At 36.1% G+C, this 26074-nt stretch overlaps 1 protein-coding gene and 1 long non-coding RNA gene across 3 annotated transcripts in view; one reads left to right on the forward strand and one right to left on the reverse strand.

The window, feature by feature from the left end:
* Positions 1-25622, forward strand: part of LOC126810253 (uncharacterized) — a 42355-nt gene extending 16733 nt beyond the window's left edge. Inside the window, exons 1-9 of one of the 2 annotated variants that reach the window (XM_056100049.1) lie at positions 1735-1869; positions 17640-17860; positions 19159-19325; positions 19767-20017; positions 20494-20918; positions 21221-21502; positions 22622-22810; positions 24245-24392; positions 24669-25622. In XM_056100049.1, the coding sequence (XP_055956024.1) occupies positions 1794-1869; positions 17640-17860; positions 19159-19325; positions 19767-20017; positions 20494-20918; positions 21221-21502; positions 22622-22810; positions 24245-24392; positions 24669-24919 (2010 nt within the window). In that variant the 5' untranslated portion in view covers positions 1735-1793 and the 3' untranslated portion in view covers positions 24920-25622. Of the gene's footprint in view, positions 1-1734; positions 1870-17639; positions 17861-19158; positions 19326-19766; positions 20018-20493; positions 20919-21220; positions 21503-22621; positions 22811-24244; positions 24393-24668 lie in introns of those variants that run through there. The other variant, XM_050535271.2, reaches the window with a different exon arrangement.
* On the reverse strand, positions 2966-13324 carry LOC126824684 (uncharacterized). The gene is made up of 5 exons (XR_008787766.1): positions 11728-13324; positions 6062-6200; positions 4990-5123; positions 4415-4503; positions 2966-3975 (listed from the first exon to the last, which is right to left on the reverse strand). It is a non-coding gene; the product is annotated as an uncharacterized LOC126824684 (long non-coding RNA).
* Positions 25623-26074: the final 452 nt, after the last annotated feature.

The raw sequence follows: 26074 nt of genomic DNA on the forward strand, positions 1-26074 counted from the left end.
TGGCCCATGATCTAGCGTAGTCCTCTACGGCATCCATAATAAGTTTGAAATTTTGATTCCATGAAAATGGTTGCGGTTCCCGGTATTAGGGTCCTTTAGACAAAATCTCACGTAATTAATTATTCTGGACTATGTTTAAATCACCAGTGACTACACGTCCAGCTGGTTGGTAAATGAAGGACGACGTAGAGTAAGAACAGGGTAGAGGGTTATCATATATTTCTTTTGCATTGATGTTAGATAATGCGTTTCTGTATTTAATATTTTGGATGCAATAGGTTTAGTATACGTATAAGAAATCCTAGGAACAGTAACAGTTTTAAAGTAAGGAGAGATGTGTGCTGTGACTTGCTTATGGTGTAATATTTGGCTTAACCCGATAGCATCAATGCCTTTATTAGCAAATTTCAGTTTTAGAAATGAACTATTGGTGGTGTTAGACACATCAGGCTCAGTCGCAATGTCCAAACGACGGTGGGCAATGTCAAGAACAATGGATACAACCCTTAGCACGGTGTAACATGCCAGTCAGATTGCATACGATGATCATAAAATAGATCAACATTAAAACAAATTTGCAATCAAAACATACATGCAACAAATGAAATAGTAAGATGTAATTTAAACCGATGTTAATATTTCATTGGTGAAAAAGTGATAGTTTTCATTTAAACTCCTACAAAATTGACCAAGGGTTGTGTAGTGCCTCCAGAGTCCAATGAGTATTTAGGTTTGAGGTTATCTCTTTGATGACAATACAACCTTTACATTTTTTAAGAGGTTATTAACCCCAATTCTACAGAAACTGAATTACTCGTTTACATACACTATATAAGCTTTAGATAAAGAGCTAGCCATTCTTGCTATAATAGTTCGAAAATAGGTAATGTAAAATTAATAATTTAAAAATTTCATTCGAATTACTCTATTGCGAGTGAATATCTACTAAAATTGGATTTTATCTTTAGTTAAGATTTCGAGAAACAGGGGCCAGATGCCATCAAGAGTTGATTATGGCCTGGATAAGTTAATTAATGTCTAATTAATAATTTAAAAAAACATTTCAGGCCTAAAGAAGGACCTGCAAATAGGCAGATTTAGCTCTTGCATAATGTATGTTTAATAATAGTTGTTGTCGTACCTCTTGCATAATGTATGTTTAATAATAGTTGTTGTCGTACCTCTTGCATAATGTATGTTTAATAATAGTTGTTGTCGTAGTGTAGGTATCTCTTATTATTATAATATACATAGAGTACTGTCAACAATCAGATTCAATATTCCTAAATGCAATATTATACATCGAGACATTTACCTGTGCATTATGTTTAAATAATACAGTTTTGTTCGTATATAGTGGAGGCAATAAAATAAATTTTTAACAAAATATACAAAGCATTGAATCTTTACTGTGTAGTAACAACTTTCAGTTTAGGGCAAAACTGACTGGTCAATTTTGATATGATTAACTGCGAGAATTTATTATATTTTAAGAAGCACTGAGTGTCCCACGTACGCCAAAATTTCTAAACATAAAGCTATTTTTGCTTATAATAAACTGTTGGTGTCCGTTTTAAAATTTCTGAAAATATCTGTTTTTACGTTAACCTGACCTCTCTTATAATGTATAGATTTCACGACTTGACCGTTTGCACCATCATTTTTTTATGTAAGTTGTTTTTGTGTTTGTTGGTAAATTGAACTGCATGACTGAGCAAGCGTTACACATCACTGGTCAGCTAGTTTGAATATATAAAATTTATGAGCACGGGAAAGAAGACATCTATCCAGCAATGATGAAGAACGCTTTGTTTTTTGCTTATGTATTCCTAGTTTTGCATTATGTCGTAGGACTTGACGATTATTCAGGTAACTATATTATTTATGGACAGTTGGTAAAATATTTATAGTTTTTAATATTATTATCTATATCAGTAAATATCTATAGTTTAATATTATTATTTATTTATGAGAGAAACATGTATGATCAAATTATTAACTTTATATCATCCCCACTGTCCGCCGCCCGTTCGTTATATTTTTAAAATTCTCTTTCTGAAGCATCTGGGGGGTTCCAAGCTAATTTGATAGGTATGTTCCTTGGCTGGTGCAGATTCAGGTTGATTAAAATTAGTGTTTCCTAAAGCGGGCTAAATGGCTTGCATTATATTTATATGACGTTAACTGCTTTCGTGATGATTGGGCTAAATGGCTTGCATTATATGACGTTAACTGCTTTCATAATGGTTGGGCAGTGGTACATTCCATGGGCAAAGTATAACATTTTTGACCAGTTGGATTTGAAACTTAATTTGATAGATACTTTGCGGTAGGGTAGTGGGGGCAACCTTTGGGACATATTTATTTCCTGAAACCACTTTATCAACAAAATTTGTCTTACCAAACAACACAAACTTGTGTGAAAATCTACACAATACTTGTGTCGAAACTTGTGTTGAAATTTCTGAAACTTGTGTCGAAATTTCTGAAACTTGTGTTGAAATTTCTGAAACTTGTGTTGAAATTTCTGAAACTTGTGTGGTTTCATAAAAACGTGTGTATAACCACCAACAAAAACTTGTGTTTTATTTTCCCTCAATTTAGCAATCTTTCCCATGCAGCCCCCCACCCCTTTTGCTCTGTTTAACCTGTAAAGTTTGATAAATGAGGTAACAATAATTTTATTTGTTAAATTATCATTTATTCATAAAATGATAGGAAAAAGTAAATTAACACCACCAAATCAAAACTAAATAGACATCATTTGAAATGTTAACAGAAAAACAGAGATATAATTCTAATACTAATAAAATTTTTGTTATACTTTGCCCCCCTCCCCCCACATCACAAAATACAAAATAGCTATTTAATTTTTTCTTTACCCGAAAACAAGAACTGAGAAAAGAAAGATCCCTACCCCATACCCCAAAAATATATAATTCAAATATATCTAAATTTAATAACATCCAAACCAAGCCCTAATTATATTAACTATGCACTAAATTGAAATACTTTCAGAAACTGAAAAGTGCTACAAAATCATATTACAAGTGATTTGTGAGGCATCTAGAAATAACTAGCATACACAGAAAACTAACAAAAGAAAAATGCACTATTTTGCAGGAGTAATAAAATGATGTAGAACCTTTTCCTCAAACAAAATGAATATTTTTTACATAAAAGGAGCAAAGCATCAAGATTACAGGATTGAAAAATAAAAAAATATCAGAGAAAATCGCAAACATTAAATAATATGTACAAAATATATATAAATAATCACAAGTCAAAAGCAAGGAGGAGCCACTGTGGTTCAGTGAGTGCATTGGCCGAGAAATTTCAACTGGATTTTCCGACATAGTTCCCACACGTCAGTAGTGTAGGACATGGCAAGGGATAATTGGGTATAAGCCCAGAATTGAAACTACCCCCACTGCGTTTACTTTAAAGAACCCTTGACAATCGAATTATCTGACTCAATGACAGACCCTTCTGATCCAATGTGCGTGTGTTAACCATTCGGCCCTCCTGGGTTCCCTTTAAACAACCCTTGACAGTTGAAATATTTGATATAAGAGTAGGTTGTAGGTTGTAGGGCAGAATCACCATAATAACACAGAAAAGTAGGATATTAAACCCTATTTCATTTCATAAGCAAGGGAAAGTCACCTTAATGTAGGTCAAGGTTTTTTGTAATTCTGGGTATATTTGATCTACATTTGGTTTCTAGACTATGCCTATTAAATACTTTATGATTTCCGACCAAATTCTAAGTGATTTATATGTCACTTTACATTCTATATTATACATAAATTTCTGTAGAGAATTAAAATCTAATTGTGTTTGGGATGAATATTTAACAGTAAAAACAAAAAAAAATATTCAAAAATTGGGTCAAATGCATTCTTTTCCAGAATTATAAAATAAATTGATGCTTGGGATCTCTTGTTGTTATCATACATCAAATAATCTTCCAGCCTAAAAAATAAAAAGTAGGCAATAAGAATACTTTCTTACTATTTATGGTTCACAATGTTTAAATAAACAATTTATTTTGCCACATCGAGACTGAGTCTATTTTGTTTCATCTTTGGGTAACACTTATTGTGTCTTGTCCAGTAACAGACCCAGGCAGATTATTATATTTTATTTCCATCGACAACAAATTGGATATTACCTATTAAAATCTATTTGAAAAGTAAAATATTGTCCATTTTTATACTGCTATTTACTGTAAAAATACACATAGGGTCTATCACAACTTGAAGAAAATCAATGGATGTGATTGTCAAAAATCAAGAATGCCAAGACTTGAATAGGAGAGTCCTAGGCATTGCCCCAAGAAGAATAACTAGATTACCAATCAAGTGTATAGAACTAGTTGATGATTAAAAATACAAATATGTATGTTACTTACATTTTACCTGATTATCAAGCTCTGTGAGAAAAAGTTTCCATAATATGAATAGCCATTTCCAACTGTCTTGATCTTTCTGATGTAGTTAACTGAGAAAAAAAACATACTATGTTTTAGTTGACTTAAATCGATTCAATATTTAAATAGACGAAAGTTTTAATTTAATTAAATTGTATTGTAATGTGTTGGTTTGCTTTGTCACAGATGAGACAAAATGAAAAAAATGAAATGAAATGGGGTTTGGCGTCCTACTGTTCAGCTTCGACTGGGCTAATGAGGTTGGGCATATGCCATACAGTGTGCCACGAGAGAAATTTTGCCGGGTACCGTGACCCTAAGGCCTACTCTTGTATCAAATTCTAACTGCCAGGGGCTCTTTTACATGCACGCCAATGTGTACACGGGACCATGTTTTTTTGTTCAATCTGAATGACTAGACAGCTGTCCTTGTCAGGCCCTCCGTCCTGCATCACTAACCAGAGGAAACCACACCGGGCTATATTGTGCCAAACACATTATGGTGAGATTCTAAAATACCACAACAACAATCTTTTCTATTAGAATTGAACACTCACCCTCCAAAAACACCTATGAGAAATCATAGGTGCTCAAATCACCATTTCTTCAGCTCTTTCTTTTCCCATATTTGGGTTTTTTTGACTTATTTTATTATATGATCTTTGATTTGCTATGGCATCTAATATGGAAACTGAAAAATATGAATATGTGACATGTAATTAACTGTTTAAGATACCTTACCATATACAAACTGTGTGATATCTAAAACCATTTTAATCCCGAAGATCTTACCCAAGCCTTGAAAATCTGTTTTAATAACCCTTGATTGTCATGTGACTGGACTGTCACAGTAATTAAAAGAGAGCCATGTGGCTTAGTGTGTAAGGCACTGGCTTGCTACCCGGGAGGTTGCGGGTTCGCTCCCAGTGTTGACCGAGAAAGCTTATTTGGATTTTTCAGCATGGATTCCCTGTCTAGTCGTCATGGTGGCTAAGTGGGTAAGACGCTGGCTCGCTAGCCGCCTGGAGGTCGGGTGTTCGATCCCTGCATTGGCCGAGAAAGTTCACCCAGATTTTCCGGCGTGGTTTCCTCTGGTTAGTGATGCAGGACGGAGGGCCTGACAAGGACAGCTGTCTAGTCATTCAGATTGAACAAAAAAACGTGGTCCCGTGTACACATTGGTGTGCATGTAAAAGATCCCCTGGCAGTTAGAATTTGATACAAGAGAAGGCCTTAAGGTCACGGTACCCGGCAAAATTTCTCTCGTAGCACACTGTATGGCATATGCCCAACTTCATTAGCCCAGTCCTCCGTACTGCAATGTCTTACTGCAAACCCGCGACCTTAAAATATGCGAGCCAGTGTCTAACCCACTTGGCCACCGTGGTCCCCCACAGATGAGACAGTCATATCTACATGTATCTGGACATAAGTAAGATTCTGTTTGTGCACATACATGTACGTGTACAAATTTACTATACTAAACTGAATTTTAAATTTCAAAACAATAAAATGAAATGGAGGTTTATGTCACATCAGCTCCAACCGGGATATATTGTGCCAAACACATTATGGTGAGATTCTAAAATACCATAACAACAATCTTTTCTATTAGAATTGAACACTCACCCTCCAAAAACACCTATGAGAAAGCATAGGTGCTCAAATCACCATTTCTTCAGCTCTTTCTTTTTCCATATTTGGGTTTTTTGACTTATTTTATTATATGATCTTTGATTTGCTATGGCATCTACATGTAATATGGAAACTGAAAAATATGAAAATGTGACATGTAATAAACTGTTTAAGATACCTTACCATATACAAACTGTGTGATATCTAAAACCATTTGAATCCCGAAGATCTTACCCAAGCCTTGAAAATCTGTTTTAATAACCCTTGTTTGTCATGTGACTGGACTGTCACAGTAATTAGAAGCGAGTCATGTGGCTTAGTGTGTAATGCACTGGCTTGGTACCCGGGAGGTTGCGGGTTCGCTCCCAGTGTTGACCGAGAAAGCTCATTTGAATTTTTCAGCATGGATTCCATGCCTAGTCGTCATGGTGGCTAAGTGGGTAAGACGCTGGCTCGCTAGCCTGGAGGTCGGGTGTTCGATCCCTGCATTGGCCGAGAAAGTTCACCCAGATTTCCCGGCGTGGTTCCCCCTTGTCAGTGATGCAGGACGGACAACTGTCTAGTCATTCGGATGAAATGAAAAAACGATCCCTTGACAGTTGGAATTCGATACACCGCAGTGCCGATGTCCGGGCAAAATTTCCCTCATAGCACACTGTGTGGTGTATGCCTGTCTTCATTAGCCCAGTTCGGAGCAAAACAGTAGGACGTTAAACCCCATTTCATTTCATTTCTAGTCGTTTCAATGGAACACAAAACCTGAGGTCCCATTGGCGTGCATTTAAGCCGATAGTATGGTAGCTGGAATTTGTTGGCTGTAGCACCCGTGTCACAGTTCGACTGCTAGTTTGCGATACCCACTCGATATGAATGAGTGGTGATTGGCTAATGAATTCTAAAATCAGACGAATGCTTCGGCGAAGCGGACACACCACTCAAATACAATTCAGCCAAATATATCAAACATGTTTGATCGGGCGTATGTCAGTGGATAAACTAGGTGAAGTTTAGCGCCAATTGATTCAGCCAAATCCTTTGGCTAGTTTATCCAGCACTGACGATTTAAGTTTGTACTTTCTTTATATGCAAATATCACTTTTGAAAGAGGCTGTAAGCCTACTTTCTTTATATGCAAATATCTTATTTGAAATAGGCCATTATTATGTGATTCCCCACTTGAATGTGACTAGGAATAGGGTCGCCTGTCCAGCCTTGTGGGTTTTCTCCGGGTCCTCCGGTTTCCTCCCTTTGCTAAATACCCCTAGGGTGTATTCGAAACAGTGTTCCGGTGCAGAGAACGGACGGAGAATGGGTTCTTGTCAGACTTGAGCAGTCTGGAATGCGTTCACGAACACATTCCCGTTCTCAAATCCCACACTTCCTCATAGCTGGTGTGAGGGAGAACAAACATGGTCGACGTATCGATAACTGCTGAGAAAACAGCATCATGGGTGCATTTATTAATTTAAAAGTTTAATACCGTTCGAAAATTGGATGTAGTATGTGGCCAGTATAACATCAAGTAAGTTAGGTTGCCAGGCAACGAAACATATGCCCACAGCAGTTTAATCGTTTGCGCAGTCAACAGGGATTGTCGCATATTCATTCTTTTGTAGGTAATGTGGGCATTTACAAGAAAATTTCATACAAGATTATAATTTTCGTTGTTTGTGGGTTTACAAAGGTCGACGCATCGATAACTGCTGAGAAAACAGCATCATGGGTGCATTTATTAATTTAGAAGTTTAATACCGTTCGAAAATTGGATGTAGTATGTGGCCAGTATAACATCAAGTAAGTTAGGTTGCCAGGCAACGAAACATATGCACACAGCAGTTTAATCGTTTGCGCAGTCAACAGGGATTGTCGCATATTCATTCTTTTGTAGGTAATGTGGGCATTTACAAGAAAATTTCATACAAGATTATAATTTTCGTCGTTTGTGGGTTTACAAAGGTTCTACAAACTGAAACAAGGGCCTTAATTGTTGAAATTTGACAGATTTTTTTGTTTTGTGTTTTACTAATTTAAATAATGCATACAATTTTCATACAAATCGGATGATAATTTTGTTGTTCGTGCGTTCACAAGGTTCGAAAAAGTGAAACAAGGGCCACAATTCTAGACATAATTCACAGAAATCGCAGAAATTTAATAGACGTCTTCGTTTCACTAATTTAAAAGATTCAAATGAATTTCACAAAGTGAAACAAGGCCCATAACTCCAGAAGAAACTAACAGAAATTATTGAAATTAAATAGGATTCATCTCATTAAAATAAACAACATATCAATTTCAAAATAATCAGTTCTGTAGACGACGGACAAACCTACGGACGAGGGCGTATCAAAAGGTGATGTAATCGTCATCCAAAGAATTGAAAAGGAGTAAAACGGTGTCATAATTTATCAAAATTATGCTTAATAGCGAAGTAAATACTAAACAAGTTATCGTAACAGATTGTATAAATTTAATTCATCTTGTTACCATGGATACCGTTCTCTCATGTTCGAGACTCATGAAAGTGTTTTCATGTTCTTCTGCCGTTCTCGAACCTGCGCAAACACTGTTTCTAATACACTCCTACGGTACGCGCAAGCAAATCATTCAAATAAAATTGAACAATATTAGCCTCGAAATTACCTAGCGCCAGTAAGTATAAAGGATCTATCCGACAAACACTAACAACAACTCTAGGTTGATTACATGTCATTTGGGACTCACGTCATTTGGGACTCGCGTCATTTGGGACTCAAAAAAATATGACCACGACATTTGGGACTCCGGTATAGGACGTTTGGGACTTTGGTATACGTCGTTTGGGACTCGGGTTAACGAAGTTTGGGACTCGGGATAATTTATTAGAAATAGGCCAATTCAAACAAAACACGAAAGAAAATATTTATTAACATGAAACATGTGGTTAGTAAAAGGCTCAACCAAACGATAAAACATTAGTTGCACTTACGGTTCTTTGATAATCATCGTTTCTCATAAAAGTTTTATATTTATTTAAAACGAATAATATGCTGATGAATTTATTTGAAAATGACCTACACAAAAAACAAAATAAATATTTACACGACATGCAATCTTTTTTTTACAAGCCCCTAGAAATTGTTAACGATAATCCGTGAGCTGCACGTTGACATGCTTGTCGTAGATGGCAATACCAATTGATAAATTAGTGCGTACAAGGCAAAGTTTTTTTGTGAAAAATATAAGAAATGGCAACGATCAAAGCGGGATAATTAAAGCTGATTAACTGATAATCCCTATGTTATTACAGTATGTTCAAAGAAACCTAACGGTTCTTTGGTGGATGAGGAAAAACGTGAGTTGTCAATCATCGAGAATGGCGGCCGTGTGTTGATTGCAGTTATACCGTTTCACGAAAAAACATTAGCAGTGGTCGGTCAATCAAGCTCGTTTACTATTTATAACGCAATTTTTTCGTTTCGGTTAAAACAAAATATACGTCCATTTTAATTGGCCGAAGGATGTGTGACTAATAGAAATATGGCGGGCGGACAAACTGACCAAACAGTATATTTCGAGGTATTTGAGGTAAGCTAATTTAATATTATATCATAACTGCATGTGCATACTTGTGTTTCTGTGTGATTAAATATTCAAAAAATCATTCTTAGGATACAGCCTCGACACCAGTCAGCCCTGAATTGCAATGTTTGTTTTTTGTTCTGGGCGCCATTTTGAAAAAAACTGACATGACCTATATAATACAATCCAGCGATAGTGCAGTCAATTTCCTTTAAAAGGGAATCCGAATTTGTTAATTTTCTGCAATATCACTTCGGTGGTAGCGGACGTTAAATAAAGCTATTTCACGTACAAAGACCTACAATAAAATCCAGGTGAATTGGGAAAAATATTCATGTATTTTCTTGATGAAGAGTAGCTATTTCAATTTGTAAATGCCCAGTCATCTTAGACAAATAATAATTCCAACTTCAAATCAGTTGTATTTATTCAAATCATACTATGAATAATTGTATTTTTCCACTTGCATAATAATAAAAACTTGACTTTTATTATTTTATTTCTTCAGGCCAAGAACATGGAAAATTGGTAATTGCCTTGTATCACTGCTAACTATAAGGCACAGGGAGCCTTGGGCAGAAATGATAATAATATGGTTCTCAGATATGTTACTGTGTACAGACTGAACAAAAAATATATATACACTTGCTATTACATGTACATTATATCATTGGCAATAATAAGATCCAATTTTAGTTTTAGTTACACACTGTTAACCACCAATAGATGAAAATAAATCATAAAATGTATTCAGCTCGACGTAAGACTTAAATAAATAGATACAGTTGGTTTAACTTGAATAGAAGTTTTAATTATCTATGCTGCATATACATGTACATGTATGCATGTATCACCTTGCAGCTAAATCACATTACATATCTTTTTAGTTGATGTTCATATCGTCTTACGTATTTGTCAACATCAATGTGACCTTGTTCTATGTCACATTAGCCTATTCACACTTGTTACCACGAATTTACTCACCACACCCTCGCATAGTCATGAATTTATTGTTTCACTTGACTAAAGAAACATTTTGTAGGAATGTATGCTTTTATAGATTGGACACTTGTTTGCAATATCATTGTCGGTGGAAACTGACACTATACCTAAAGAATGACTGAACAAATAGCGGAGACGGGGTTTCAGCCGGCTGATTTAAATTATTTCTTTAAATACAGTAAAGCTTGAAATATGTCAGTTTTCCCTCTTTAGAATGTTTTTGTAAATAAGTTTTTATTGTAGTTTCCGTGGCGTATTCCCAATAAGCGTTAGAAACAAAGATATACACCCTTAATCCCGGTGCCGATAAATGTTGGGTTGTGTGGAACATGCTAACAAATCTCAGGTACGATATATGTTTGATTCTGGTTGAGAACAGCATGAGAGCAACATGATTGTTTTCATTGGAGATGAGATGCAAATATTCAAAGGGGTAAGACAAACTCTAAACCAACTGCGTTCCCTTCACTGAGTCCCTTCAAAGGAGGCCCTGTCTGTCTACCTGTGGAATAACATGCATTTGTATCTGTTAAATTTGTGTGGTAGACAGATTGATATTATTTATATAACGTCTTACCCCAAACAAATTGCAAAAGAAACCATGAAGTTTCTGAGAGCGATATTTCGTAATTAGTGTGCTTTAATGGTGGGAGAATAAATAATTAAATTTTTCAAACACAAACTGGTCATATATAAAATAGCATTTTCTGACAAGACCAGCGATAATCTCGTAAGATATGACTTTTACTATGTCTATTAAATGGTTTTCGACGTCTCTTCAAGGTCACTGTCTTGCGCCAAAGTCGTGAAACGCACCGTCGGGGGATTTGTTGGGGCCTGTCTCCCCCAGAAAAATTTCTAGAAATTTCAAGTCGGTCTTGCCTGGCCGTGAATACGGCAACCTGAACTCCAATCAACAAATCAATCAACCAGGCTGTTGTCGTTGCATTCACATGACACCAGACGTGTCACCGATGAAACAAATATGCCTGAAACAAATGTCGCTGTTATTACGACCCATTTGTGACAATTTCAAGGTCCCAAATAATAGTCCTTTTTTACTATTAATAGTAATTCAATCAGTAAGTGCTATTTACCTTATAATAGTCGTCTTGGCTTTTACCCGACATTACACAAAACACCAATGGTAACTGTCGGGTGGTCTCTCCAGTCTTAATGAAGGCGTGTATGGAAAACAGCTGAGACCATGGCTTGTTCACGGAAATCCAAGGGATGAGGTTCTTCGGTCTACCCTCAGACCACAGCTGCTCTTCGGAGAAAACGGGGGCAAGTGTCAGCTCAAAAGTGACCATACTCATCTACTGCCAGACCCGAGACCCTGAATTTATGTCAATGTCTTGACGTTTAAAGATCCCCAAATTCTCTCTTTCTGATCTCAATAACACAAAAAAACCCACAAGATTATCCAGGTGATACTTTATATATTAAAATATAAAGGCATCGAGTAATAACATGAACAAGCCAACAGTGAGGCTGATGTCCCCCGCCGAAATCCCAAAATAAATAGATGACACATATTCATTAATCGCACATTTATTTTTTTTCAAAAATATCAAGCAATCAAACAAATTATCACCTATACACTAAGTTTGATCACTCTCTATCATATAGAATCAAAGTTATCGATCCTTAGCCTAAGCAAAAAATTCTCATTAACAAACTTAGTCAAGGTAATGATATAACGAATCTATACTCAGAGTTTCATCACTCTCACTTAATTAAAACCAAAGTTATCAACCAATCAGATTGCTTATCTCTGCTGACCGTAAGTAGACAAGCTTTATCATCGAACTCCATCAAGACATTCACCTAATGAATGCCTACACCAAGTATGAACATTCTTCCTCAATTAGAAGGAGAGTTGTGTTCCAAAGTCTCGACCAATCAAATTGCTTATCGCTCTGCTTACCCATAAGCAGAAAATGCTTATTTATGGAACTTACTCAAGGTATTGATGAGATAAACCTATACACTAAGTGTCCCCACTCTCACTTAATTAGAACTAAAGTTATCGTGTCCCAAAGCATCGACCAATCAAATTGCTTATCTCTGCTTACCCTTAGCAGAAAATGCTCATCTTCGAACTCTATCAAGGCATTCACCTAATAAACACCTACACCAAGTTTGAACATTCTAGCTCAATTAGAAGGAGAGTTAATGTGTTCCAAAGTCTCACCCAATCAAATTGCTTATCGCTCTGCTTACCCATAAGCAGAAAATGCTTATTATCGAACTTAGTCAAGGTATTGATGTAATAAAACTATACACCAAGTTTCATCACTCTCACTTAATTAGAACTCAAGTTATCGTGTCCCAAAGCATCAACCAATCAAATTGCTTATCGCTGCTTACCCTAAGCAGAAAATGCTCATCTTCGAACTCCATCAAGGCATTGACCTAATAAACACCTACACCAAGTTTGAACATTCTAGCCCAATTAGAACAAGGCATTGACCTAATCAACACATACACCAAGTTTGAACATTCTAGCCCAATTAGGAAGAGAGTTATCGTGTCCCAAAGCATCAACCAATCAAATTGCTTATCTCTGCTTACCCTAAGCGGAAAATGCTCATCTTTGAACTCCATCAAGGCATTGACCTAATAAACACATACACCAAGTTTGAACATTCTAGCTCAATTAGGAAGAGAGTTATTGTGTCCCAAAAAGTGTGACGGACAGACAGACACAGAAAATGCTCATCTTCGAACTCTATCAAGGCATTCACCTAATAAACACCTACACCAAGTTTGAACATTCTAGCTCAATTAGAAGGAGAGTTAATGTGTTCCAAAGTCTCACCCAATCAAATTGCTTATCGCTCTGCTTACCCATAAGCAGAAAATGCTTATTATCGAACTTAGTCAAGGTATTGATGTAATAAAACTATACACCAAGTTTCATCACTCTCACTTAATTAGAACTCAAGTTATCGTGTCCCAAAGCATCAACCAATCAAATTGCTTATCGCTGCTTACCCTAAGCAGAAAATGCTCATCTTCGAACTCCATCAAGGCATTGACCTAATAAACACCTACACCAAGTTTGAACATTCTAGCCCAATTAGAACAAGGCATTGACCTAATCAACACATACACCAAGTTTGAACATTCTAGCCCAATTAGGAAGAGAGTTATCGTGTCCCAAAGCATCAACCAATCAAATTGCTTATCTCTGCTTACCCTAAGCGGAAAATGCTCATCTTCGAACTCCATCAAGGCATTGACCTAATAAACACATACACCAAGTTTGAACATTCTAGCTCAATTAGGAAGAGAGTTATTGTGTCCCAAAAAGTGTGACGGACAGACAGACGGACGGGCGGACAGACAGACGGACGAACCCATTTTAATAGTCCCCTGCTTTCTTCGAAAGGCGGGGGACAAAAATAATCTCAACAATAAAGCAATTGGTATCCCGGTAATCCTTTCAGTTTCAACACATAAACATATACGGGTACAAATAATCCAAAAACATGAATATCATATAATAAATATTAAAAATAATCCACTGGTAAAACACTGGGACGGAATATATTATATAAAATAAGGCACTTCACTATCCAATAGAGGCCTAAAGTCGACACAAATCCGACCAATAAAAGGCTTACTCAGAGTTAACTCACGAGTGGGAGTCGATTATACAACAACGGGAAGGGGCAACCCCAAATCCACTAATGCGATCAACCCACAGCCGACGTCTACGCGTTGTACGAAAGGCCAAGAAAATGGCTTGACCCACGAGACACGTTCGCGGCCACCCGCTGTATTCCACTAGAACACACTGGTTAACACTGAGACACTAGGGCGTACAAGTATCGACCAACGTATGAGCAAAAGCCCAGATTATGGTCAAGGTAACTTGAAGCACACGGCCCAAGAAATGGTCAGGTATCCAGACACGAGAAGTAACACGCGACCTCTCACCTTGAAATCAAGCATCTGAATCCCAGACAGACTAGTTGTCCGTTCTTAAATAATGCGCGCCACGCATGCGCAGTGAGACAAAAGAGACGGAAGTAGACTAGATTAACCACACACAATACAGGACATTATAGCGAACGATAAACAAATAGAAGGATTACCGATAAAACAAATACAATTGACAATGATGACATTAAAATTAGATATAAAAATAAACAACTGACGAAGCCGTAGGCAAGGTGAGACACAAAAAGCCAAAGAGATAATTTTAGAAACCAAAAGAAACCCGTAATTAAATTTAAAGCCAAATATACATGAAAACTTAATACTATTACTAGTTACAGAAATTTCGGATCATCACAATATATAAAAAAGGCTGATTTGTTTGTTGTTTTTTTCTTTTACAGAAATAAGATTACATTTCAACTAAACAACTAACACAAAAGTTAGTATCTAGCTATAGTCCATGTCTGGATATACATTTCTCCTTTTGCCCGAACGTCTATAAAAATCAAAGATGGCGGCCAATAATTGCAACCGGGTATTACTATAAAATCAAGACAGATTCTTACCTGCTGGTCCTAGTCGGGGGTTTCTTGCTATAAGTATTTGAACAACGGTGTAGCGCCGATTAGCTAATAATAATTAAGCACGATTTCAGAAAAATTAAGACAGATTCATTAGATTGCTGAATTAGCGGAACACTTTTAGAACACATCAAAAAAAATTTCTTTGTGGCGCCATTATATAAATAGACTTCCGGTGCAGTCAGTGGCAGTAGTTCTAAATCTGACTGTTTTAAACGAAACGAATTATTATATACATAGAAGCAATATATACATGCTGAATTAAATACACAGTTTTATTTTTTGTAAAAATTTACAAACCTGCGGTCTGGTATTCTATGTGACCATTATAATTTTTTTTAAAATATCACGGCTAAAGCACCCTGTTGATGCTAACTTCACTACATCTATCTAACTGAATGTCGCTGATATAATATCAAAGAAAGAATTTGTCGCAATGACTAAAGTATAGATACTTCTTCTTAGTAAATTAGTTGTATTTTACGTCCGCTTCCACCGAAGTGATATCGCAGACAAAAAGTATAGATAACTTGGAGAACCATTATATCAATAAGTCGATTATGAGATACACGTGGATGATCAATTAAATGATTGGTTACTTTTCAGTTAACCAATACTGTCCAATTTCGATTACATCAACCAATTACATTATTTAGAGTTTTACTCATTTTTTTTGTTCATTGTACATTGAATCAATTTTCGAAAACACCAGGGTGCTGAAAATCACATGTACACTATATATTCATTTGATCTATCAGTTTATTGGGTCAATAAAAAAAGACAGACATTTTAACTTTACAGACAACTTAACATCAATTAACATTCAAGTCTGTCTGGCAATTGTCTGATTAATTGGTACTCACACCCTTCCAGTGAAGAACAGCATGTGATTTTCGAGATGTGAATTAAGCCCTTTATTACTTTTCTTAAAACTTGACGACTCCCGAATTCAGACTTTGTATGGAGTTTTTTTTTTAAAAAGAAAACAAATCTTGGAAGGTACACATTACTTGTGTTAATGATAAGAAAAAAACCACAAGATTTTATAAATCGACACAAGTTTGTGTTAATGCAATGAAAAACAACACATAACTTGTGTAGATTAGTTTTAACACAAGTACTTGTGTTGAGATCCAACACAAGTGTTTTTTCAGTGTAGTCATAATTTTTTTCAAGTAAGGTTTTAATTAAACTGGTGTGCCGCGTGTCTGCTTCGATTCTTATTAAATAGAAAGCCAATGAATAGTAATCAACCGAAATGTTTAATTGTATTACGCCCGCTTCGTTAAATTTCCAAATAAATCCTTTAGCACCATTAGTGTTAATTTTGATGCCAAATATATATATGCAAATTGGCTTATCTTTACTGATTTACTTTTTTTATATTTAATTTATATTACTATTTCAATTTTGATATATACGACAGTGTTTGGGGCATACATATTTAAATTGAAAGCGGTTCTTGTAGAAAACAAATCAACAACCAAGTCTTTAATAAGCGATACACGACTATTACCAGTTTAGGAATTTTCTCACGACCGCCATTTTCCAGAAGCGATGGTGCGAGTAATCCCGTAGGTCTAATCCAAAGCCCTATATACATGTATACGGCTTTGGTCTAATCAAATAAACCACTGTCCGGAGTAAACATGACCATATATTAGGCTTTTAAGGCAGAATTAATACATTTTTAACAACCAACTTCTACTATGATTTGGATTTTATTACCCTATCTTTTAAGTGTTGATGCCTTTTATTTGCGAATTAATTGTTATGGGGTGACCATATTTTAGCGTCCTCCCTTTGCTATATACATGTATTATAACCTGTACGGGTCATTGATTAATTAAGTTACCCTTGAATAACTGGCGACTATAGTGCGTATTAGTGGTCACAATGTGAGGCATGTCCATAGAATAGCAACCTGTGTTTCGCTTTGGAGGTGGGTCAAGTTAGGAAATATCAACGTTCAAAATAAAGTGGAGTTTTTGGGGATGGGTTGGAGTGTTCCACTAGAATGTCCCTGATACGAATCTCGCCTTAAGTCAAGAAGAACCATCGGGATCTACAGGCCCTGCTTCTACCTGTCAAGGAAAGTAAGCCTGATAGTTTGGATAAAATACAAATCCGAATGCATTCCTTAAAAACATAGCCTTACGGCTAAAATAAGCCCTGGCATTGTAGAATTCAAAGAAAAGTAATTGTCCATAAGATCCGTGTGTTATGACCTTTCCTTTCGTTTTAGTAACATTATTATTAGGTATAAAGATATATTAATATCACATCCAACCTGAGTTGAAAACAAAGCACATTTATTGACTTTTTAGTAACATGTTTCTAATGTGATGCAAAAACAGATAAGATTTAGGCCTACATACAGTCATCAGACAGCTGGCCACGACAAACCATATATTTCCTACGTCATCATAAATGTTACAGATACTTTTGAAAACTCGACATTTTATACATTGTTTCAGGTTATAAAGATCACAAATGTGCACGGGCTTGTAAAGATGGTGGAGAAATAATGACATGTATATATAACTTTACTCTAGAATATTATTATACATTGAGTAAAGCATGTTATGATTGTCCTAGAAATATAACAGATTGTAATAGACCACATTGTATATCAGCTGATGGAGTTCCACGATCTGTAGTTGTTGTTAATAGAATGTTACCTGGTCCAGGAATCCGGGTATGTTATTTGTTAAGATATCAAACCCCGTATTACTGAAAGATAAAGACCAATATCAACTTTGAAACAGTCGCCTAGAGATTTTTAATCGCATTTTCTCGTATTAAAATGCATATACATTTCCGTAAAGCTTAGTCCTTGAAAGAATGACATATCGGCTGTAGGTTTAATACAAGTTCCATAGATACACCATCTGACCTTGATCTAAACGACTGCTTGTAACCTGCCTTAAAATTGGTTACTTGGCAGAACTTTATGGAAGCCGATGAGTACCCCTTCTATCCTTGCCTTCGATTTAAAGGAGCTAAATCGCTAACATTTGGGACCTAGAAATTGACACAAGTGGGTCGCAACTCATATAATACTGTAATATGAATGTATATAAACTGATACACATTCAATGGTTTCCGTTTTTACTCGAATTTCAAATCAGTTATGTTCCGCGAAATAAGCCCGCAGTCTCAATCGAATGCAAATTTCTAGTGCCTGGTTATTCCAGTCTACATTTGGTTTGATGCAATATGTCTAGCCTCGTTCCTCGAGTCTCTTGCTAGAACTGGGGCTGAAACGCATTATGGTACACGATTCGTGTACCAATGGCAAAATGTTTATTTTGTCTTAAATATTGGATATCAGAAGCCCATCTTTTTCCGGTAAGATCACAGCATCAATGTTGATTTAAATTGACAAATAATTTGTGTTTTCAATGTTGAAGATTTTGGTTGATATTGAGTTGGAGACTTAGCTACTTTAACTAAGTGAGAAGGTGAAGTAAAGAAGCCGGGACAATTGTCCTAATCTCATCCCCTCGATACTTTGCTTCGCTATCATGAGTTACCAACGCGAAGGCAAGAAGCCTTCGTGTTGTTCACACCTCGGAAGGCGAAGGCAAGAAGCTGGAAAGTGATGTCATTTCGTCTTCCGGTCTATATCTGTTATGCGCAATTTTAAAGAAATCATAAGTTCTAGCACATAACAATCCATTTTTCAACCTTTACCATTTTACGATGGACTAGTAGATAAGAAAAAGGAGAACAGCTGATATATTACGCATGTCATGTACAGACATGGTAGCCGAAATGCAATACTTTCGTTAACGCGAGATCTTGATAATACGAAATCCAATCATTCCGCGGTTTCCTACCTTGTCATGCGCAATCTTAAAGAAACCGAAAGTTCTAGCACATAACTTTTGTCGATAATTACTTAATGCAGAGTGTCCGTCCAGCATTTCTGCTTCACCGATTTGGAACACCTTTACACCTAATAAGAATATTTATTTCTTTCTCTATATCAAGGTTTGTCAAAATGATATGATCGTCGTTAATGTAAAGAACCAATTAGAAACAAATGAAGGCACGGCTATACATTGGCATGGTATTTATCAGAAAGGTTCCCAATGGATGGATGGTGTTCCTATGGTAACACAATGCCCTATACCAACACATTCTACATTTCAATACAGGTAAGACTGGCAAAGTTTAAAACGAGAACCTCTCTTTGTCAGTCAGGCTTCTCATTCATCAAGTAATACATTCGATACTACTTTTCTTTTGTATAATCAGACCTTACGGAAATAAATCACCTCTAAGAGTTAGATGAATTGGCAATATTGGTATTATTTACTTATTAGATGCTAATAAATTCACCTAGGATTTATAATCTGAAGTCATACATACCTCCATCTATTGACCACATGCTATTAGCGGGAGTTGAAGTAACTAACAAAACTGAATGGACCCTGAAAATACATTAAATTAGGTAGACCTATAAAAGTCAGTGTAATCAGAAGGCTAATGTGGATAAGAGAGAGAGAGAGAGAGAGAGAGAGAGAGAGAGATTTGATGTCCGCTGGATACAAATTGCAAATGATTATTCAATTAATACATGTATACGCCCGTTACAGATTTAAAGCTGAAAACGCTGGAACACATTATTGGCATTCTCATGCTGGTGTACAAAGAGCAGATGGAATATTTGGTCATTTGGTTGTAAGTCAACCACCAAGTAGAGAAGTCCATTTTTCGCTATATGATGAAGATCTTGCTGAACATACTGTAATGGTCAATGATTGGTTAAATCAACTAACAATTGATCGATTTGCCGAGCATCACCATAGTGACGGTGACAACAAACCTCGACTGATGCTTATAAATGGCAAGTATATTTGGCTGGATCCTTAGTTATATTTAAATGAGGTCCTCGTGTTACTAAATAGAGGTGCTCTCAAGTTGATTAATGTCAGTTCATTTTCTTCACTAATTTACAATTCCCACGTTAAGTACCATAACATTGTTATATGTTCAGTAGGGGGGGGGGATATTGTGAAAAGGATTTTGCAGTCTGATTTCCCTATGACAGAGGGCCTGAGAAGGAAAATGGGGGTTCATTAGCTTAATCCCCATTGCTACAACTTATTAAGACAAAGGATATGCTCTATGAAGGCAGGTTGTCATACAGGTTTACACATAAAATAACCTTGACATTGGAACTCGAAGAAGATTAAGCGCAAACTTGGCATTGCACACGTGGCCGTAGTAAATAGCCTACAAATATATAATTAGTACCAAAAATTACAGGAAAGTTATACATTATTAATTTATTAATTCGAAAAAAATGTTGGTCTTTTTTAGGTAAAGCAGCTTACCAAGACTTCGCGTATGATGATCTACCTGGTAAAATATTGAACACTCCCAGGGAGGTTTTCCACGTTAATCGCACTAAAAGTTATCGGTTCCGAATTGTCAGCAATGCTATATTCAACTGTCCTCTTCAAATATCCATTGATGATCATCCCATCATAATAATAGCAAGTGATGGAAACCCTTTTGAACCCATCGTAGTGGACTCATTCAATATCTTTGCTGGAGAAAGATACGACTTCGTGTTAAATGCAAATAAAGATGTCGGTAATTATTGGTTTAGAGTTCGGGGATTAGCTGATTGTGGTGAAAACCAAAAGCAAGCCCAAGCCCTCGCCATTCTTAGATATCATGGCAGCCCCAAAGAACTTCCAACAGCTCCACAAGACTATATGAGGTCGAAGCAAGGTGGAAAAGTACGTGTGCTATATTAGTATTCAGTTTTATCATTTTTGTAATACGCATTTTAAAAGCCCAGGAATGAAAATTCTATCTGACCGTTCTTGATATCTAATCATATTTACATTGCCAAGGTTTTGCAAGTAGTGCCAAATTTTTAATGATGATAGTTAAATTGTTTAAATAATCAATGCGGCATTACATATCTCAATAATTATTGATGCTATTTTGACATAAAATTAAGGGAGATATAGAGTTTTGCTTTAGATTAACTTTCGTCTGTAAAATTTCAATAAACATTTGATGTTATTTTTTAAAGCTGCTCAATCCATGGAACCAAAAGGAAAACGAGGACCAGATTCCTGTTACTAAATTAACTTCGATGGTTCCTGATGATATGGCACTCAAAGAACAACCAGACAAAAAGTTTTATTTGACGTACGATTTTTCCAAAATTGATAATATTTTCTATAATCGTCCAGATCTTTATCCACTTTCATCAGTGGTCCGACAGAAACATTTGTATTCACCACAAATCAATCGAATCTCCAACATGATGCCACATGCTCCAATTTTGACTCAACATGATGATGTGCCGGAGGTATGTATCTTCTGTCTGCCCCGTGTTGTTTCGTGTTTAGATGTTGGGGGAAGTTTCCTTTAGCTTACTCGGTAGGGGTGTATGGGTTCTATTCCTGGGGTACTGAACTTGTCGTGGGGAATTCCTTTGAGTCACAGTCATATGTATGAAACCTTTAACATTGTATTGGCAATCCGAACGACTAGACAGCCATCCTTGTCAGGTTCCCCGTCCTGCACGACTGACAAGGGGGAACAACGCCGGCCAACACTGGGATCGAACCCGCAACCTCCAGGATGGCGAGCCAACGTCTTACTTACTTAGCAGCCGTGGCTCCCCCATGTCACCGTTCGCTGTATTTGTGATTTAAGGTCCCCAACCGACAGCTGGATAAGTTTTGGTTAGTTTGAGACAAATGCACGTTTGTTGTTCCTATCGTAACGTATATATAATAATTTTAACTCGTACCTGGGTTGACTTGGTTTCTCTTTTTGTTACAAAAAGCCAATAATATTGCAAGAAAAATGGTGGGCAGTAATAAAAAAAAATAAAGAAAAGAAAAACATAATAAGAAATGATTTATATCAATAATAAACAGTTGGGTGACGTTTCATAAAGACAATATAAAGTATCTTGATAAATCAGTTTTAGGTTTTTATAAAATATGTTAGGACGAAGAACCTAATAGATGCATAACTGACGCGGTTTCTCTAAAGTTAAATGGACAAGGAACCGATCCAAACCAAGTCAAACAGTGACACCACGCTTGAACTCAGGGTACTGCCAACAACAATTCCCCATTGTTTAATTAATTAGTAAGCCATGAAGAAAATACTATTTTATTTACGAGAGCAATCCTAGATTTCAGAGGATATTCTTTGATAAAAGCGGATAACGTATGCAAATCAATATAGTCTAGTATACTCACCTTGTCTAAAAGTTTCAGCTTAATGTATTATATGTAAAATGTTTATAGTTAACGGGATCTATGTACGACGTTTTTAGATAGATGTGCATGGCTAGAATAAGTGTTTCTAAAGTCTTTAACGCAGTTTAGTTACTAAAGTGGACCCGATGCTATTTTATTAATCAGAGGAGTACGAATATCTGAAAATTAAAACCCTTTTGTTATTTTTTAAGGAACTGTACTGTGATAAAGATACTATTCAAAAGAACTGCACAGAAGAATTTTGCCAATGTATTCACCGACTTAAAGTAGATTTAGGTGATACTGTTGAAATTGTATTGATTGACGAAGGTGTCACGTTCAACGCCAATCATCCAACACATTTACATGGTCATCCCTTCAGAGTAATTGCCATGGATAAAGTAAGTGAAATGCGCGTTTTTATTGCACATATCTCAGTGTTTGATTTCGGACCGTAACGTTCTGGATTATTCGATTTCAATGCCGAACAAATGTTCACTACACAACAATCGCTGATGAGTTCGAATTTCGTGAAATGCGGACCAAAACTTCCCATCAAAATGCCCCCTCCCCATTACCCAAATAGTGGCAAAGCATGTCACATATATACCAAGGCGAATCTTAAAATATGTTAAGGTTTAAAAGATCTTGGATGACCTGTTCTGAAAACGACAAACTGGCTTCATCACAATTAAAACTATTTTTAGGTGAATACCCTCCAATATTGACAGAATGCGTATGCAGAATTCTTCAACGGTACCGAAAACATTACCCGCACTTTCGCCACTTACTATAAAGGCTCATTCGGCAAACATCGGGAGACTCCGATACCCTAGATTCGTAGAATTGGCCAAGGTGTAAAAGTATGTAATACCAAGGTAGTGGACCCTCTAGAGGTCACAATTCTTATCCGATTTTGATGAAACTTAAAATATATATTTATATCCCAAAGATCTCGGTTCCTTTCGATATTGGCGCATATAGGACCGAAACTTCCTGGATTATGGCCCCTGATTGTCGCGTTTTAAGTTTGCGGACCCCTAGAGGTCACATTTTTTTAATTTGATTTTGATAAATATATTTTCATATCCCAAAGATCTTGGTTTCTTTTTGATGTTGTCGCTTGTAGGACCGTAACAACCTGGATTACAGCACCTGATTGTACGAAAATTCGTTTTTTTAAAACCAGTTCTCTGTCCATCTCTTGCAAAATGTGGGCATATCTTGCATAGCAACCTCTTGTTAAAATTTAGTTTGAAACATTTGGGTCATGAGGGGACGAACCCTTTCGATAATTAGCTTATTGAAACCCTTCGTATCTGGTCCATGACTCCTTAGCCGTAAACTTTGGGAATGCGATACAGGCTACATTGTGTAACAGATCTCTTTCAAATTTGGTGTAAAACACTGGGTTTGTGAGATGACGAACTCTGTCGATATTCAGCGTTCCAACACCTTCTGTTCCGGAGTTACCCCCCCCCCCCCACGATGCCAAAAGAGAGGTATACCTTATCGATTTCTCCTTCCATCTCTTGCAAAACGTGGACGTATCTTGCATGGCAACAGATTGTTTTCACTCTTCCGTAAGAGATAGGTTTTATTCGTTAATACGAAATGTGATATGCTCCACGCCCCCCCCCCCCACCACCACCACCACCATGTTATTCCAGGCCTGGATAGAATGCTAGCGTCGCATTCCTCGCCTCGGCGGAATAACCGTGAATCAAGACTGACGACGGTCCATTTTATTTTATTTTTTTTTAAGAATAAAACTGGACCATTAAATTAAGGGTTGACAATATATACTATTGTGTTTAGAAACATATTATTTACAGTTAAATACATCAACATCATTAGAAGAAGTTAAAGCTCTAGATGAAGGAGGTTTTATCAAGAGAAAATTAAGTAAAGCTGTTAGTAAAGATTCAGTAACTGTACCAGATGGTGGTTATACTGTTATTAGATTTTATGCCGATAATGCAGGTAAGAACAGGTTTTGGGCCGTTAATGGTGCCGAATGCAATACTTACAGAATGAACAGATATACGTTGGATTTGGTCTTTATGTCTCATCTAGTTCTAACTAATTACGAACTAACTGCCCAGAAACAAACACCCGCTTAACTTAAACTTGTTCAAATTACATTAAAATCGTGGCTGAGAGAAGTGGAGATAATCGGGGATGAGAGATAATAATTCCACATTTTCACAAACGACACAATACTGTATGTTTCATTTAATTTGATTTTTGTAATTATAGGAGCGTGGTTTTTCCATTGTCACATACAGTTCCATGCAGATATCGGAATGGCAGTCATAATACAAGTTGGTACTAAGGATGAAATGCCGAAAAGGCCAAAGGGGTTCCCCAAATGTGGAACTTGGCAGTATTCTGGTATGGAAGTTGACCCTAATCCCAAAGACAAGTGCAGTTCTAGTACATCATCACAACAGTTGAACTTCCATCTTAAATTTGTTTTATTTATATATGTTACGTTCAAAATGCTTTAGTATTGACCATTTTACTTTCCAAAGCAAACAACATCCATCGATCAGATCAGTTGATAGTGGTTTCATTTTTTGCGAGACCATTTCCTTTCTTTTATATACATGTACAGTATCTTTACAGGGACTTTAGTTTTAAAGGTTCAGATTAATTTAGTATCGCTATATTCATCAAATATTGCGATTTATAGGAAACGTCTTTCAACTGTCGTCTGTTAATAACACATGTAATCGATGTATTCTTTTTTGCACTTAACACTTACTTAACTATTTTAATTTGTTGATATATTTTAGATCAGGAATATGATACATATTTTATTTTTCATCGTAGTTTTTAAGTATTGTTTTATATGGTAGATATAATTTTAGTCTAAGAAGATATTTCTGGAGCTAACTTTGTCCATAGTTCGAAGGTACCCGGTGTTCGTATCAAAACTGCGCTATTAAATGCTCTATGAGCTTTTAATGCTTGACCGCACAATAGAGGGCAGAGTTTTGATTTAAGAAAAAAATATTGAAATTTTCATGAGACTTGTGTTATGATAAAACGGAGTTCCTTATTTTTTGCCAAAATTATTTTCTTATTTTTAGAGTTATGTCCCTTTTTTGCAAAACAAAACATGCCCATACTGCTGGTCATGCTTTTGAAACTTAATAATGTATATGATAATGTGTTTGTAGAAACTAAAGAGTATAAATTATAGGTTAACCTGGTGTATTTTGTTGATTATATAATAATACGAACTGTGTACTATAATTTGTGTCATAGATAGTGTTTATTGTAGTTTTAAATTTAAGAAAATTTAAATCAAAACCTTTTGCTCACGCTATCAAGCAATGGCTTACCAATATTCTTAAAGTATGTACAGTTAAAGGGAACAGGGGAAAACACACTTTTTTACCAAAAACAGATAAAGGAGGTGGTGTCGGGTCCTACTAATCACAGTCAATAATAACCACAGTATTGAACAAAGGAAATATATTTTATCGGTATTAATATTCAATGCATCATGTCTAAAATTTGAATGATTGCACAACAAAATGACAAAATTATGGATTGAAATTTTGGCAAAGTGGCGTAATACCGACAAAGAGGAACTATAGCTTACACCGGATATTAGAAAACCCACAAACCAAGATACAAAATCAACTTAAGATAAA

The sequence above is a fragment of the Patella vulgata genome, chromosome 1 (genome assembly GCF_932274485.2).
Source record: "Patella vulgata chromosome 1, xgPatVulg1.2, whole genome shotgun sequence".
In the NCBI taxonomy this organism is placed as follows: domain Eukaryota; kingdom Metazoa; phylum Mollusca; class Gastropoda; family Patellidae; genus Patella; species Patella vulgata.